This window comes from Wasmannia auropunctata, unplaced genomic scaffold (assembly GCF_000956235.1).
Source record: "Wasmannia auropunctata unplaced genomic scaffold, wasmannia.A_1.0 LD335994.1, whole genome shotgun sequence".
Taxonomy (NCBI): Eukaryota; Metazoa; Arthropoda; class Insecta; order Hymenoptera; family Formicidae; genus Wasmannia; species Wasmannia auropunctata.
The window spans coordinates 139427-156805 of NW_012026896.1; the positions used below are offsets into that span (position 1 = coordinate 139427).

General features: G+C 35.9%; 1 protein-coding gene across 1 annotated transcript; it reads left to right on the top strand.

The window, feature by feature from the left end:
* Positions 1 to 1690: 1690 nt before the first annotated feature.
* On the top strand, positions 1691 to 9573 carry LOC105453787. Its single transcript, XM_011695988.1, has 7 exons — positions 1691 to 1725; positions 4809 to 5079; positions 5190 to 5413; positions 6230 to 6615; positions 6833 to 7104; positions 7530 to 8143; positions 8643 to 9573. The coding sequence occupies exons 1-7, from the start codon at positions 1691 to 1693 to the stop codon at positions 9094 to 9096; spliced, it is 2256 nt and encodes a 751-aa protein (XP_011694290.1). The 3' UTR covers positions 9097 to 9573.
* Positions 9574 to 17379: the final 7806 nt, after the last annotated feature.

Genomic DNA, 17379 nt, shown 5'->3' on the forward strand with positions numbered 1-17379 from the left:
AGCCGCGTTTACGATCGTTCTCGATCACCCAATGAGTAACGCGTTTCGTACACAATCTGATACATATTTCCGGTTCCGCCGGAAATACAGCAAAGACGATGAAGACATGAAATGCGACGTGTTTAAAGGATTTTTAAAAAAATTAATCTCTGATTAATATTAATAAGTATCTTCGAGAGGTTTTCGAGATGAGATTGAATTTTTTTTCGTGTTGTATAAACATACTTAATCTTTTTCAACCTCAATTAATACACAGATTATACATGACCTCAATACATATGCTACTGATTCAGATAAAATTTATCTTCATTTTGATCAAAAAGAATTTAAGGAAATTAATAAAATAATTAGTATTCTTTTTTTTCTAATACAATACACTAAAAATTTGTTTATATTTTGAAAGCATAATTGAAATTATATGATTATAATAAATAAAGAAAATAAAGTAATGTTAAGTTTATGGAATTGTTTTAATTAATCTAAAAAGATCACAATTCTTAATTTACTAAAATTGCAATTGTATTCCTTCTTAGAAAAAACATCAGAGAAACCAATAATAGTTGTTAATGGATTTATTTATATACCTTTTTATCAGAATAAATATAAATCATTTTTTAATTTATATTAAATTTAATAATACTTTCTAAACCAAGTACTTAATTAACCGCTCAAATTTCATTAAAAGAAAGAATTAAAAATAATTTGCATCAAAAGAAATTAAAATAAAATTTGTTATTAATATATTTATTATTATATCTTTATATATATATATATATTATATATATATATATATAAATTGTAATAATATGTATATATATATTGAAAACTTAAATGTAATAATGTTATAAATTTAATTAATACATATTTATACGTTTTAATTGATACACATAAATATGAATGAATGAATGATTATGATATGATAATGATTAATTGATACATATGTAAATATGCATTAACTAAATTTATAATATATATATGTTATTACATATTTATATATGTGACACATTTTAATATTTATATATGTATGAAATTAAATTTATAATATCAATTTACATTATCGATAAAATTTATAATATTTATAATTTTATTTATGAGAGTTGCTCAATTAAATTATCGAATCTAAATAAGATCCATCAAGATTAATAAATATGATAAGGCGAATTAAATATTTGGAAATTATTCTTAATAGTATTCTTCTTACATGTGACGTAATAGATTCAATATTTAATTAATACTTTATTAATTTTAATTTTTTATAATAAATTTCCTTAAGATTGAAAACTAATTCCAATAAAATACGCGCATTGCGTCCGCGGCATAGTGATTTATGTCGAAGCAGCCCTCTTTTATAATTCTGACCTCAGAATTTTAACTTTCTCTCGCTTCTTGACAGGTTCACCTAAGCCGGCGTCTCAAAACCACCTATCCACCCTACCGCGGCGCGGGGTGGATCAACCCTCGCAACTGCGCAGGTGTATCGCACCGGCTTCACCTTCTTATCAACATCTCCGAAAAGCCAGTCACGCCAGAAGGAAGGCTTGGCTCGGTTTACACATCTTCCTTCGCACCTTTCCCTCTTCTTCATTTCATCACCGCGAATACCCAGCCCGGAGGCGATACATCCCCCGCTCTTTTTGACCGTCACCACCTCGCATCCTTCGACGGGGCAACCGCTGGGTAGGACGATGCGATGGGCGAGGGCAAAAGCGACCGTCCCGGCAAAAGGTAACATTTCGCGCTGCTTCTTGCCACCCGATCGAACTGTACACGTTACGCCGTTTAATTAAACCCTTAACTCGGATTCGTAGAACAATGATTTGCTCGCTCGCACTGCCGTTTCCGTAAAGATTTAAATCTTCGAATTCGCGAGATAAAGACGTTAGTCCAATCAAAACGCCGATATTTATATCAAAAATAATATCAAATTACCCTTTTTCACAATTTATTTATTTATTATTTTTCTCAATCAAATGAAGTCCGTTGTTTATTTATGTGAAAAATAATACGCGGTTTAAAATAAACAGTCTCGTAATTTCATTTCAGAAAGCATTGGTTTCCACCAATGCTTTCTTTTTCCGCAATTTTCTGTATTAATTGTAAGATAATAGAGATAGGTAGTTACATCTAACAATTTGTTCTTAAAAACAATCATTTATTACTTTAATTGATTGATAATATTTTTTGCTCGTAAATAATTTTCTTCTATAAAGATATCCGTTCAAGTAAAAGCGAAAGATATAAATAAATAAATTACTACTGCAATTATAGTAATATGCAGATATTACATGATACAATATATGATAAGATAAAATATATTTTTTTAAATAATGAAAACGTGTGTGTGTGTTATATTAAACCGTATATTAGCGCACGCTGCGCTAATACATATGTATAAGCGCATTTACTATGCGTATCCAAGACGCCAATCAGGGCGCTTATGTGCCCTTATCACGTGCTCTATGTAACACATGGGGTATAACATAATAGCCGCATATGGCCGCTACTAAATAATCTATTATTCAATATTGAAGATTATTTATGATCATCGATATCATTAATTTAATTTCCCGTCTATACGCGCGATACTTTCGAGAATCTTTCAATTTGATAAGTGGCGGGCACCTCGCAGGTGTGCTTTCAACTAAATGATCATCGCCATTTAATCCCATTTACCCCCGATCGTTAGATCACGCCTATAGACAATCTTAACAGCTTAAACGGGATGGATGTCGTTTGCTGCATTAATTTTACAAAGTAATGCGGTAAAAAGACGCCTCGAATCAAGTATACGTACGAGTCATGCGGCACTCTTTTCGCGGGACTACATGAAGAATAAATATACAATGGATAAGGATTAAAGTATCGCCGAACAAATAAAATATTTAATTCGACTCGCTCGCGCATCTAATTGGAGGGTTACCGATCCGAGGAGCGTGGCGATCAGAGACGAGAGATAGGTGAGACTTTTGATGGCCACGGCCTGGATTCCTTCCACGGGGGAAGAAAGCTCGCGTGCCGGCCCGCCGACTGTGGTGGCTCTGTAAAATGCGTTCAGATTGAATCACGCGTCGCGACCGCAGAACAACTGACCGGCCGACGAATATACCCGGGGCGGTCGTACGTACCTGGGGGTCGCGTGTCGGGCCAGTGCGTGCATGGGCCACGTGGCGCGGACATTAATTTAGCCGCGCGATATACACAGATTTGTCGTGCGAAGAAAGTCCGCGTGGGGGATAGGGTAGGGTCCGTTAAAATCGGGGCCATTGGGTCGTGCAAAACGAAACCTCGGCATTACGAATCGACCCGGGGGAAGTAAATCGACGAGCGCGAGCTGCGAGGGAGAGAAAGAACAAAGAAAAAAAAAAGAATACGCGATACAATTCGCGCCGAATAAAACGGCGGTCAAACAAGCTGTCAGATTCGAATCGTTGATTCGCGTTATCAAATTTCCGATGCGGAAGGCTGTAAATCGAAGGGGGAAAAAAATCTTTGTAGGACGTGCGATATAATTATCAAAATTCCTTTAGCTTCCAAGACCCAGTTCCACAAATGTAAGAGTAACTTTAGTCTCGGTTTAATTTATTGTTTATCTCTCTCTAATTCTTAGATTAGAAAAAGATAAAACGAGTTGAACTTCGGTTAAAGAGAGCTAACCGAGAATTGTGAAACCGGGCCTAAAAGCAAAATACATCTCCGAAGAGACCGATACCTTGAACTGTAGCTTTTTAGACCGTTCAGCCACGCTACCACGTTAGATCTAACACTCCCTCAGGACAATATGGGCGGAAAAAGAGAGGGGGGATTGTTACATCAATACTTCAATTTCCGTATACCTATATACTTTTTATAAATAAATATTAGATATATAATTTATTCGCGCGAAATATATTTCAAAACAACCTACAATAAGATAAAACAGATATCGCAGTGTTAAAGTGGCGCCAGATAAAGATATCTTTCAAATGTCAAACTTCTTTCGAGCAAATGTACTTTATAATGATAAAAATATGTTAAATAAGAATATCTAAAAAATATATTTACTCAATTGAATTCTTCACCAGTTTATAAATAACATAGAGAAGATAATAGATATTTCTAATTAAAACAGATTGATAAATAATTTATTTATTAATTATGAAGATCGCATTATCACTCCTCGCGTTTTTCCAGAACGCTATTTTAATAAGAAATCAAAATTTATTTCAAGAAACAGATTCATCTAGCTTCTAGAATTTCTTTTCCACGATTTCGATAGTAGTCTAAACTACGACATATTTCGGAGACATCTTGGATATCATGTTTATTGTCGACATGAATTCGCGAGGACTGACGTGCGCGCGAGCCATTAGGCCAGGATGAGATTTATTTTTCAAGCTCCGCGCATTTTGCAGATCGATTCGTCGCGTCTGGGAGAGCCGTTGTAACGGCATGTACGGTACCATCGTACCACTCTCTTCCTGTTCCTCGTCACCCCCCTCGCGCCCGCCCCCGCCGCTGCTGCCGGCTCGCCCTTCTATATCCCTAATCCGCGACTTCGGTAACTTCGGCTCCTCGTCATCTTCTTCAGTAAGCTCAGGCTGTCCATCCACGTCATATCGCGAATCCTCCTGTTTGCCCCGAACTTGTGAACCCGACGATACAAATTAGCAAAGTTTTACAAGAAATTTAAAAAAAAAAAGAACTTTGCAAATAATTCCTTTTAATGGCAAACCGATTAAAATAGATAATATTATATAATAAAAATGATATTTACAAATATATGTAAAATGACTGTTAAACGGTGTCTCTTTCCGATCGACTACGATTAGGCAAAGATCCTCCACTCGCGGCGTCGGCAAGTCGTCCTCGGATTCCGAGGTAGCGCACGGTAAGGGCAAGGGGAAAGGCCGTAAGAGCAAGACCAAGGAGAGATGGCCGTTCCTCGGGGAACTGACGGTCGACGAGCTGGCCCGCTATCGGAGGAAACGCGTGCAGGACCAACCGAAGGACAATTTACAGTCCCAGCCGGAATCGGCAGTTCAGTACTCTGGTTCTGAATATCGGCGCGCATTCGGTGCAAATGTTAAAGAGCTCTTTAAGGTATTCACATAAGATGTAGATTTTTGTGGAATTGCATTCGTGAAACTATCTTTTTTAATATTCTTCATATCGTACATTAACTTACGTTCAAATATATACTTATGTAATAGGAGAATTTCTGGCCTGAAGATTATTTACGTGTAGATGGAACTCCCGAAAATGCGCAATCTTCGTATTGCATGGACCTTAAAGAGCAGGAAGACGAAGAAGAGCCAGTCGAGGATTTATCTGAAAAAAAGGAGAGCGTTCCTTCCCAAGCGGTTCACGGAGACACAGTGATGGAGACGGGAGTTCCGCAATTCGACAATTCATTCAGACGTCCTTCGTTCAGAAGGTAAAACTTAATGGTTGCTGATATAAATTGCATAAGTAGTATAATTGTGAAATCGCGTATATATTTATTAAATATATATTTATGAAATTATAAATAATGAATGGAAAATAAAATAATTATTATAATTAAATATATTAGTATATTAATAATGTATTAGTAAAAATACGTATCATTCTAGTAAAATATAGATCGTAAAATTAAGAAGGCAATACCAAGAAATTATACATTAACGTAGATTGATATCCAATTGTAATTTGGCCATTCGTTTAGTTAATTTCACGAAGACTTCTTTCCCGTCATGAATCCGTAAACTTATCGTATCGAACTGTTCCGAAACACGCGAGTTTACGCAAATCGAAGAAGCATGAAACTGACTGTCATGCAACTAAATTGGCAACGGAATAAGCTCTTTGCTTTCTTGCAACTCTTTGTTGGATATCCGAGACATTTAATAAAATAGCAACGTATATTTCAAAGTATCGCGATTTATTTCGCAAATGATAAATGACTACGTAATAGATTACTTTTTGCCGATGTGTGTCAATCGAAGCAAATGATTAGATTCTTTATGACAATGCAAAATACATACGCAAACCTTATTTAAGATTAAATCTCAAAATATAATTTCGTTCATTGAGTAATTCAAACTTTCGTATTTAATCAATTTATATAAGAATCAGACATTAATATAAATCATCAAAGAGCTTGAAGCACAATGTAAATTGCAGAGATTATTTCAAATCGTTATAATCGACGCATTTTTATCGTCGCTATTAATTTAACCATCATCCATCATCATTATTGCATCACGAAAAGAGGTACCAGCTTGAAGTGCGGCGGTGACTTTTACCCCGAAACGGAAACGTATTCTGCGTACGTGCCTTACGAGGGCCAGCACCGTGCCGAGCTCATACGTCGACCTACATCCCTAAAAATGGAAGGCGATTTGGACACCATGACGGAGAAGTGCGAGAAATTTATCGAGTGGCTCAACGTTAGCCGGCCGGAGCTCATGCGTGTACCCACTCACCTGAAGATGGAGGGTGAGCTGGAGACGGCGACGGAAAATCAGGACAAGTACGTCCCGTTCGTGGGGGCGCGAAGACCGGAGTTGTTGAGGCGGAGCACGAATCTGAAGCTCGAGGGGGATACCTACTTCGTGCCGGAATATACCGACGTGTTCAGGGATTATACCGTTAAAGGTAACAGCATTAAATTTAAAAGCAATCGTACATCAAATGATAAATTATGATAAATAATTTAAATTCTTTCAAAAAAATATTTTTATGAATTAAAAAGAATTTTAAACGATATAATAAAATCGTTTCTAAAATGTGTTTTAGAAAAACATAGTAGTTTTCTTTAGAGCTATTCCCCTTTCCTGTCATCATTCCCTTCTCTTTGGAGTGCACATTACAGATAAAGCGCAGCCACAGAAACCTCAAATGCATTTAAAAGCTGGCGGAGACTTTTACCAAAACACCGAGAGCACCGAAAATTTCGCTCATCCTTGCGTTAAACAGGCACAAGAAATGGCTGAACGGGCTAAAGACAATAACGAAGAAGAGAGATGGATGAGACAGCAAGAGGAGGAGCGGCGCAAAGATGAGGAGATGAAAATGTTGGTGTCGAAATTGGAAGATCTAAATGGCCGGCCGCTCGAAATTCCCGAATATCGTGACGCATATAAGGTAATTGGAAATCGATCTATTAAGAGCTGTACATAATTATATATTAAAATTAGACATATGTAAAATATAGAAAGAGCCAACTACGATCGAGGTTAGATGGCAGGTTGCCCAATGATATTCTTAAATCTCTTTTTAAATCTTTTATAAATTTCAACTATCGTAAACAGCCCGCCAATTACTGGCGATTTTTAAGAACGCAATTATAATTTAAATCAGAAATAATATCACATCTCTATTAAATTGATCTTTATTCGATAATAAAGCTACAACCGACTTTCTTACAACCGACATCTAGCCTCAGCTGTTGGCTCTTTTTCCCTCATTATTTGTTGATATATATATATATATATATATATATATATATATATATACCTATATATATTGCATATATCGGCCTTGTTTGAAATCATTGTTATAATCGTTAGGATTTTCCACGTGAACGACCGAAGATCGCGAAGCCGGACGTCGAGATAGGTCGCGCCGACGGATCAAAGATGACCTCGCCATCGCGCTCCAAGTTTCCCATAAAGATCGATCAAGATCCAGAGTATCAGTCCAAGTATCTCGACTATCCCCGGGACCGTCCCGTTTACCGTAAACCGCCGACGATGTTGCGACCGACGGGAGTGTCCTCCTCCGGTCGCAACAGCGCGTGCTTCGGCAGACCGATGCACCAGGAGTGCCGTGCGTTCGAGTACGACCCCACCAGCGAGGTGAGATCCCAGTATGTTCCCTACGGATACGTGCCGAGGGTCGAGACGCTGAAGATGCCAGCCAATCTGCGACTGGAGGGTAATCTCGACCTCCAACCGGAGTATAGGAACGTTTATTGCGCGAGATACGATCGTCAGAGTTGCGACGATCTTAGAACCACTCACGGCCGGAGCGATCGTTATAGCCCGAGTACAAGGAAGGAACATTACTGGTCGAATACTGGCGAGAAAACTGCCGTCGCGCAGGGACAGGACGCCTTTTGCGTGCTGGACACGCGGCTCCACGAGGAGAACGTCATCGGGAAACCGCCGCCCGCCAGCAGAAGGTACGTTTAAATTTGTCGATGTCTGAGAAAAACGAAAAGAAAAACTCACTCAAGTCGCAATTCGAGACGAATATAAATTGCTTGACTAAAGTAAAAAAATTGTCTTTAGATGGAAATTTGGAAATATAAAAACATTTAAGATCAAATTGATATCGAATTTTGAAAATTTTTCACTCTCTAAATCTGAATCAGTGGAAAAGTCACTGATTGAATCAGTAACGCCCTGCATCACTAATGAATAAGTGAAACACAGCCGAATCCGCTGTGCAATTAGCGAGAACAACGAAATCCAAAATCAATGATTTGTCAACGATTATTCAATTCTTTATTAGTATAATTTCCGAGAGACAATGAAGCTGAATTTCAGCTGATTATCAGAGACATACTTAGAACTGATGTATTCAATGAATAACCATTGATAGTCAGTGACTATTCACTGATTCAGATTTAGAGAGCACTTTTTGCTTTCTAAAAACTTTTCGCAATCGCGGAAATCCAGGAGCTCCAGGTTGTCCCAAGCCCATCAGGCTGCGGCGGCGCCGAGGCCGACGCAGTTGGAGCTGGCGGATCGCGCGATCGCAAGAACTCGATCTCCCAGTCCGACGTATCGTTTGCACGTCTGCGACGTCGACAACGAGCGGCGCGGATTCGGTCGACTCGGGCAGTCTTCCGGAAGAGTACGCAGCCCGTCGGCCGACCGTGCAGCGATTCAGGACCACGCGGTCGCCAGGCCGTACTCGCCCAGCTTCGGCCGAACCAGGCAGGACCGTCGCGCGAACGACCAACCGTTCGTGATCCTGGATAACGCCTCGAAGAGCGTATCGGGCAGAAGCAGCGATCGCCGAAGGCGTACCGACAGAAGCGTCGACGTCCCGGTACCGGTCTCGCGAGGAAGGCCCAAAACGCCGTCCAGATGGATGCCGCCGTGGTACGACAATACGAATACGATCTAGAGTCTCGGTCGGGAAGTATACACGAGAAAGTATATTCCATATAAATCGTAAACTGCCGTCTAAAACTTTTACGTTACGCGTTATAGATGGAAATAGGACTGACGGCAAATCTAACACTGCCTAATAACTTTACATGTATAAAGTAACTGGAATTAACCAGCCAAATTTATTTTTAAGTACTCATGTATACTCCATAGCGCTGAAGCGACTGCTGATCTTTGCGGGGATACTTAAAACGAACGCGACGAAAGCAGTCCCGGAAGATACGAGTGTTTTTCTAATATTTAATACAACTATTTCGTTTTCAATATATAAGTATTGTTTTTCTTACTAGAAGGACAGAGCTCAGAATCGATTCATATTTTGAGCTGATCTGAAGTACGACAAATAGATTTGTAATCCATACTTATATATTAAATCTTGAAACATTGTTTAGACTCTTATCTGGTTCGATATACCGAACTAATTAATTGTTGTATAAACTGCAGTAGGTAATAAGATACCCATATTACTGCCATTTGTTAATCTCTGTACGATCAAATATATAAACGATGCCCAACTTCAAGTGATCCTTTTTTGAAGCACCGTCGTCGTTTCATCGGTATTAAAATCGCACTTATGCCAGAGAAGACATTTTGATATATAGAGATCCGTCCTTCTATACTCGTCTGTCTTCTCTGCTTATGCCTTGCAGTTTTAAGTATATTAAAAATTATTAAATCACATTCACAATATTGAATGGTAACACAGAAATGTGAATGGGTAAGAGCGATACACAACGCGGTAAGTCACGCTAATTAAGAAACTCGTTGCAACTCGCTACAACTTTAACTTTGGATTAACGCTATTCGGTTATCTCAACTAAGAAAATCTTACGCTTCTACATTTTAACTAATCGTAAGCTGATATCGCACGTGCTGCTTCCGCTTTTTAATATCAAATTTCGTAGAATTTAGTTTATTACTACCGCTACCAATTTAGTTTCTTATACGTAATTAATTCAATATCAAGAAGAGGAGGAATTTTCTCTTTTTGTACACCGATTTGTCGCGTAATTCAGTATCGCGAATAAGAATTGATTGGTTCGAGCCAATTGTGCATAATTACACGTTCGCGTACACTTTTTCTAAGGTTGGCCTTTCAATCTGACGCCCTTTCTTTCGGGCGCGAAGAAATCGCACGTCTCCGCTTTCCTTCTCCTCTGATGAATGACTGCAATATTCAAGGAAGGCGTTTTATAATTTCAATTGAGAGCTTCTTTGCTGTGAGCAATTAACTTTACTGTTTGCTGTGCAGTGTAATAACAAACACGAAATCAAACCCCTTTTTTATCCTTTTATATTTGACAATAACCTATAGAGTTTCTTGACTGCGTAAATTACAAGGCCATGCATGCCGTCTAGGATTTATTGATTTATACAGTTCAACAAGAAAATAACTCCTTTTCAAACACAAGTAATCATTTGCTGCCGTTCTTTTTATGTCGCGTTATGTCGCTCCTTCGATAGTCCTTCCAAATGTTCCATTACGTCACGAGAAAAATTGGAAGTGAAAGTTGCAAAGAGAAGCTAATGAATCTAGACACAAACTATAGAGAAGAGAATTTTCGTGGAGTATGACGAAAAAAATCTCCGTAACATTTCATAATATTTGTAAGAATTTTTCATATTTTAAACTTATAGAGTTAAAAAAAATATCTTAAATTTCTTCATTTTTATATGTTTTCTTTGGACATAACAGAATGAGATTTCTTAGAAGATTTCAGAATTTACATATAGGTATAAAGAATTCTAGGAAAGGATGCAGACTCTGCCAGCATTTCTAAAAAATCATTCCAACTCATATAATAAATCTGAGAAATTGTGACAAATTTTAAAATTGATGTAAACATTCTAATAGATTATGTGAAAAATTCTAAGAAACACTATAAACATTTTATCATGAAGACAGAAAGAGTATGATTTTGCTGCAGAGGAGATTGCTTCTAATTCGCATATAATTCTCAAAATAAAAATTAAAAAAACACTCTTTGCCTTTAAAAAAATAGCATTTCCTTTTTGTTTGATGAAATAATTGCCATTTAGTATCCGTACGGGAATAATATCGTTACCTGTGTTTGACGTGTTACAGTTGAACTCAGTAGAAGAGATAAAAGAGACGTCTCTTTTATACTCTTTTTCTGAACGAGCCTCTGTTGCGAGGTACGCTCGTCGCTGCGGGAGAACACGATTTCCTCCTACGATTCTTGCGAGATTCAACATTAGCACGCTCGTAACTCGTAATTATACAAACGGAGAACACGCGCACTATCCGTGAGCGTGTCTCGCCATTGCACCCGCGCGCCGCTCGTTTACACGTTTACGAAGGGCGCCGACCGGGCAATCGCAATTTCTGCCGAATATATTACATATACATGTGTCGTGGAAGGTGGCCGCCTATTCCCTACCTCGGCGGCAATGTCATCGTATAAACATTTAGATTTCACGCTTGAAGAAACGGAGTCTAACGTCGTCGTTAAATCGCAGACGTGATTTAACTTCCTACGCCGTCGTCGGTGGCAGCCCCGTGTAAATTTCAAGTACGCAATCCTCCCTACACATATTTGCAACACACACATCCCCTGTTTCATCTCTTTCGAGAACAATAAAGTCATTACTTGCGTCGAAAATGGCTGATATTGGATAATCACTTTGATTCATAACCGCTCAGATTAAAATTGAATAATTTTAGAAACCTATTCTGTAACTTTTAATGACAGTAACGTTATATTGTCGTTGAGCAGGATTTTATATTATACGGCAAAAAAAATTGTGCAATAGCAATGTAACGATATCGTTAAAAGTTATAGAATAGGAGCCTTAAAATTAACTCATTTCATAATTGTATTTCACAACTGAAGTTTTTAATTCAATAATGAATTAATAAATATATTTGCATGATTAACGAAAAAATATTAATTATCGCTAATAATTCGGTCGCGATTGAAATGAAAAGATAGCGTGCAAAGGTGATTCATATGACATTTTAATATCTGAAGTAATTTTATGTTTTATGTATAAATAACGTAATATAATAATGATAATAATTATAATAAGAGTAATTTCATTAGAAATCAATTACAGCAAGCTTTGGAAAACATAATAAATTAAAGATAATTGAAATTATTATATATAAATCACAATATTTAATATCAAAAATATTGTGTATATTACGTCATTATATTTTTATATTATTTTTCTACTTTTATATGTCTTATCGCGCATAAAACATAAAATTACATTTTATTTATTTCCATTTTATATATATTTCAAATATTTTACTTAAAACATAATTTAAAATTGATTACTTTTTGTATTTCCAAAATTTTTAACATTTACAATATTTTAGACTTTTATGCAATTAAAATGAAATATTGCAATAAGTTTTCAATACAATTTTTCGTATTGATCAAAGATGCTTTTCTGCGCGAAGGAAGCCTTCACGCAGATTGTCCGAATGTGCAGATTAGATTAAAATTTGAATCGTAGGAGATATTTTATTAGGAAAATGCAATATTTTGCTGCAATTTATATTTCCGCTCTATTTAAATTCTTAAATTCGATAAAGGCAGTTTTGCGCTGCTGCAAAAGAAGCTCGAAGCATCGTGATATTTTCAAGCAGCGATACTTCAAGAAAGAAATCAGCAAAAGGCTATAGTCGCATGGAATAGAAGTGTGGCTGAGACAAATAGACGCGGACGCAACAGTTCTCGTCACACAATTTGATTGCGTCTATCGATCCGTTCGCGCCGCGTTTACCGAGTTGGGCTTCTGCTTCGAGTCGAATACCATGAATATCCGAGTGCATGGCTCTCGAAACGTATCGAAATGCTGCCGACGTGCTTTCACGCGTAAATGTTCCTGCAATATTTGCAAAGTTACATTAACGCATCGTCAGTCATTAGGTACATCCTGACGCAGAATTCAAATTCGTGAAAGAGCCTAGACATGTACAAGCACAAAATTCACATTTTTTAAAAATTAAATTAGCGAGTTTTAGGAGAGAACGTAACGAGTAATTAAAAATTTTAATACAGCATTTTGCATTCAATTTTAATAAAGTAAAATAAATATTTGCACATGTGTGCTATTCGTGTTTATTTATATGAGAACAATTTCTTTCTTTAATCTTAAATTTAAAAAAGCAAAGGATCAGCGTCTCAATTTATTCCAACGTTTTACATTTTGAATTTTTCTATATAATCACAATTTAGAGTATCAATATTTTCTCACTCAAAACTTTAGCATTAATTTCCTTAGCACTACATGACTAAACTCCAATAAAATAAAATAAATAATAATCAAACTTTCAGAGAGAGTGTATGAAACTTCTTTAAAAATTTCAGCATTAATTTCCTTGACATTAAATAACTAAATAAAATGAATAATAATCAAGCTTCCAGAGAGAGTATAAAACTTCTTTAAAAGTTAACGAAATAAATTAATGAAACCATCGAGTATGCTTTTACTGTTTATTTATCGTTTCACGACCTTTCGAAAATTTTGCTTTTCGAATAGAGAGGTTTTCAAAAAGATAATTTCAAATTCAAAAGACGGGGTCTCTGAGTTAAAGTTCATCCGGGATACATTACGTTACAAAGCATTTACTACAGGCACACTCACCGGACGTGGGCCGCGTCCCGTTCGCGTACGGGTAGCAATTTTTTTTTTCTTTTTCGATTTGTAATCCAATAAAAGGAAACTCGCGCGCAGTCTCGCCGCGAAATCGAATGAAACGGATGATCAATCTCCTTTGTCCGTTGCGATCAACCAGTGCAACAGCAGGTGCGGCATGGATGCGAATAGAGCGTCGACGGGGGCGCCCGCACATCGAACGGACTTACACATGCACGTACGCAAGTTAATTAATTCCGCTTTTAATCTGACGCTCGCATCGTGCTCGCAGGTCGCTAAACGTCGGGCGCAACGTTTTTACGCTCTTTTTTCCTCCTCGTCGTACAAACGCCAGACACGCACGTGTGGCGGTTGCACGTACATATGTAAGTTGCATTTGCGTTCGATTGGAATGCGCTACCTGTTTCCGAATTGTCTCAACAAAACGACGACTGAAATAGAACTTGAACTTTCGATGAGCTCCTTGGGCGAATTCATTTCCATTCGTATATTTTTCTTTCCGTATTGTATCGTTAGTGTTATCAATTATACTATTATAGTGTTAAAATGCTGCTAAAAAGAAATTTGCTATTATTTGCTGTAAGTATAAAATATAACAATTATTTATCTCTTCGTCTAAGCGAGAATGAATTTCTTTAATTTTTAATTATGTGCTTTGTACTTCCCGAATGATATATCTCTTTTGACGGCAACCCACACAGTTCCCGACTGTACTTGAATTAAGTCTCTTTTTGATGTTTTTATTTTCTTAATAAATCCTTTGTCTCTTTTCAGTTCATTATAATTCCTGAATCGTATTTAAATACATCAAACAAAAAAAACATTTGTTTTATATTTTTCAGAAATCAGTAAAACAGATTTTGCAATTTCAAAAAATAAATTCATATACTGATTTTTAAAAATATTATTGCCTATTTAATATGTATTAATATATAGCGAATTTTTAAGATAATGTAGTAAATGTTGTAAAAAGTTATTTCGCCGTGAGAATCTGTATTCCAAAATTAATTAAAAAATACATTATTTTACATCTAAATACGAATATTGATATTTATGTCATTTTTATAATTTGGCAAATTTTACGAAGCACGGTGAGATGTCGGTTTAGTCGACTAGTTATTCCACTGCGAGAATAAAGTAACTCTTCCAGATATAATAAGAGGAAAGGCATCCATTTTTTTTATCACTTGCCATATATGTTTGGCTATTTTGCAGGTTTTATAGACCTCAATTATTTACATTTCTTGAAATCAAATGTAAAGAAATAATATTACAAATTAAATTAAATTAATTGTTTTAAGGTAATAGCAAATTATTTTCCATTGATTATTTAGCTGTGAAAGACGTAATGTGAAAAATAAAAAAAATTGAATTGCCTCTCATTTTTTATTTATTTAAAGACAGAAGTTCTAAAACGGAAACGTTAAAGCTATATATCTTTTTCATGTGCGACTTAGATTTGACGAATCATCTCAAAGTCCGATATTGAAAGCACAGAAACTTATATGTTGTTGTTGGTATGAGCGCTACAGTGTCAAGAGCTCCAAAAGGAGATCCAGGACGATGGAAGTGCTAATGGCAGAAATGGTGTTGGGCAGGACGACGGGTAGGACGATAAAGTTGCGCTTCGATGACACGGCTCACGCGGCTGTTTAATTACTTTAGGGCGGAATTTCACGATAGAACGCGGCGAGTAGCGGTTTCGACGATATATTCGGTGGCATGGCGTTAAGTGAACCATTGGATTATCGTTCGGCATTCATTGAATTAACGGTCAATTAACGTTTACAAATGGTGTTTAAGATTCTTCTCTTAATTCAAGGTTTAAGACTCTTCTCTTATTCCTTTGTTTACCTATGTGTACGCATAATATATATTCAAGTTCTAATTCTCTTGTTGATCGATCCTGAATTGTCTTTTAGATTTCGTTCATATTTAATTTTCGTAATATATAAATATTCTTCTACGTATCTTTTTTTCTTGTCTAAATATTTGTTTAAGATTTTATCGAATTTCTTTAAAGAGAGAAAGACATGCGTGCGTATAACTTAGCTCTTCTATATTTTTTTCTAAATATCTGAATGTTTACGCATTCTAAATTAATGATTTATCGTAACAAACTGATGTTTTCCTTTTGCAAATCAAAACATGAATTTTAATCTTCTTCGTACATTTAAAAAAAGTGGATAAATGTTATTCGGAATATATATTTGTCGTTATGTATAACGTTATCGTAAATTCTTTAATATTTCTCTTTTTTAACTGCAAAAAATGTATTACCCAAACTTAATGTATTTTTAAATACTATTCAAATATATTATAAATATTTCGTTATACAAATCGCCCTATTCGCGCATTATGACGTGCGAGACGCACATTTTTGATATATATTTGCATGTAACGGAAAATGTTAGGTAATAAAATAACGGCAACAAGTGGGATGTTCCATTATCATATTCAGAATATAATTATGAACGAATCCTCGCATAATTTCGGTTAACTTCATTATCGAGAAGTTTCGCGCTTGTGCAGATGTTACATTTTCATAGGTAATTACAGCCACTAGAAGCCGTTCATGTATAGGTAAACGCAATGCATATTGCGACATAAATATTAATATAAATATATTGAAAAATATTTTTTGAATTATTTATATAGAGAGAGGGTTTTAATTGGGAGATTGAAATAGTTGCCATTCAGCAAATCATGTCTTCCTCTCTTGCAGCGAGGACAATAAAAAGTATTCCTCGTAAATTGACGTAATTCGCTTTACAATCTTTCATTTTGTCAATAAGGTTACGTCTCAATCTGCCCCCTTTGTACCCGGATTGTTTACCCCAAAGTAGAAAAGTTCTTACAATGTATTGTATGCCACGGCTATTTCCTCACGGCTACTGTTATTGAATGGCAAATAAAAGTAACCGGAGAAGAGGGAAGGATATATGCGGTTTCTTATCACATTCCTCATCCTCGGTTCGGCAATTCTTTCCCGTGTTATTTTTAGATACATCTTTGATATCAGGTAACAGCAAAACTAACGAGTTTAATTTGATATTCCATTTCCATCTAATAGATATTTATAAATAAGGAAGAAAGTAACTTTAGTAGTTTATGTGGCGGTAATCTGACTCGCGCTAAATGCCCGGTCCGAGTAAAATGAAATAATTAATAAATGTAGGAGAGCTCTCGCCTTCTTTTAAATAATATAGAAGTGTTGCAACAAATATACAATAGATCATTAATATATAAATTGCATTGCTTGATAATTCAATGATTTTCCACGTACATTTATTTGTTTGAATAATGGTCAATCATATGACTTTCCATTTGCTAAGACTTGAATAGATTAATTTTTTAAATTAATCCATTATATTAGTGCTTTTCAACTAATCTCTTTCTATTTAAAAAAACAGAGAAAATTGCTATTGAATGTTAAAATATGTGTTTAATTATTATTGTTATTAAAACGTAATTATTAACTTATTAATAACATATAAATTAATATGTTATGTATATAGTACAATAATGAAAAAATTCCTTCTAATTAAAATTTTTCCAATAAAACACGCGTAACATTTCCGAGAATAATAGCATAGAATTAAAAAAAAGA

Coding starts and splice junctions, on each gene's coding strand:
- LOC105453787 (XM_011695988.1), top strand. CDS start 1,691: ATGGGCGAGGGCAAAAGCGACCGTCCCGGCAAAAG. Junction 5,080..5,189: donor ATGTTAAAGAGCTCTTTAAG/GTATTCACATAA, acceptor CTTATGTAATAG/GAGAATTTCTGGCCTGAAGA. Junction 8,144..8,642: donor CCGCCGCCCGCCAGCAGAAG/GTACGTTTAAAT, acceptor GCGGAAATCCAG/GAGCTCCAGGTTGTCCCAAG.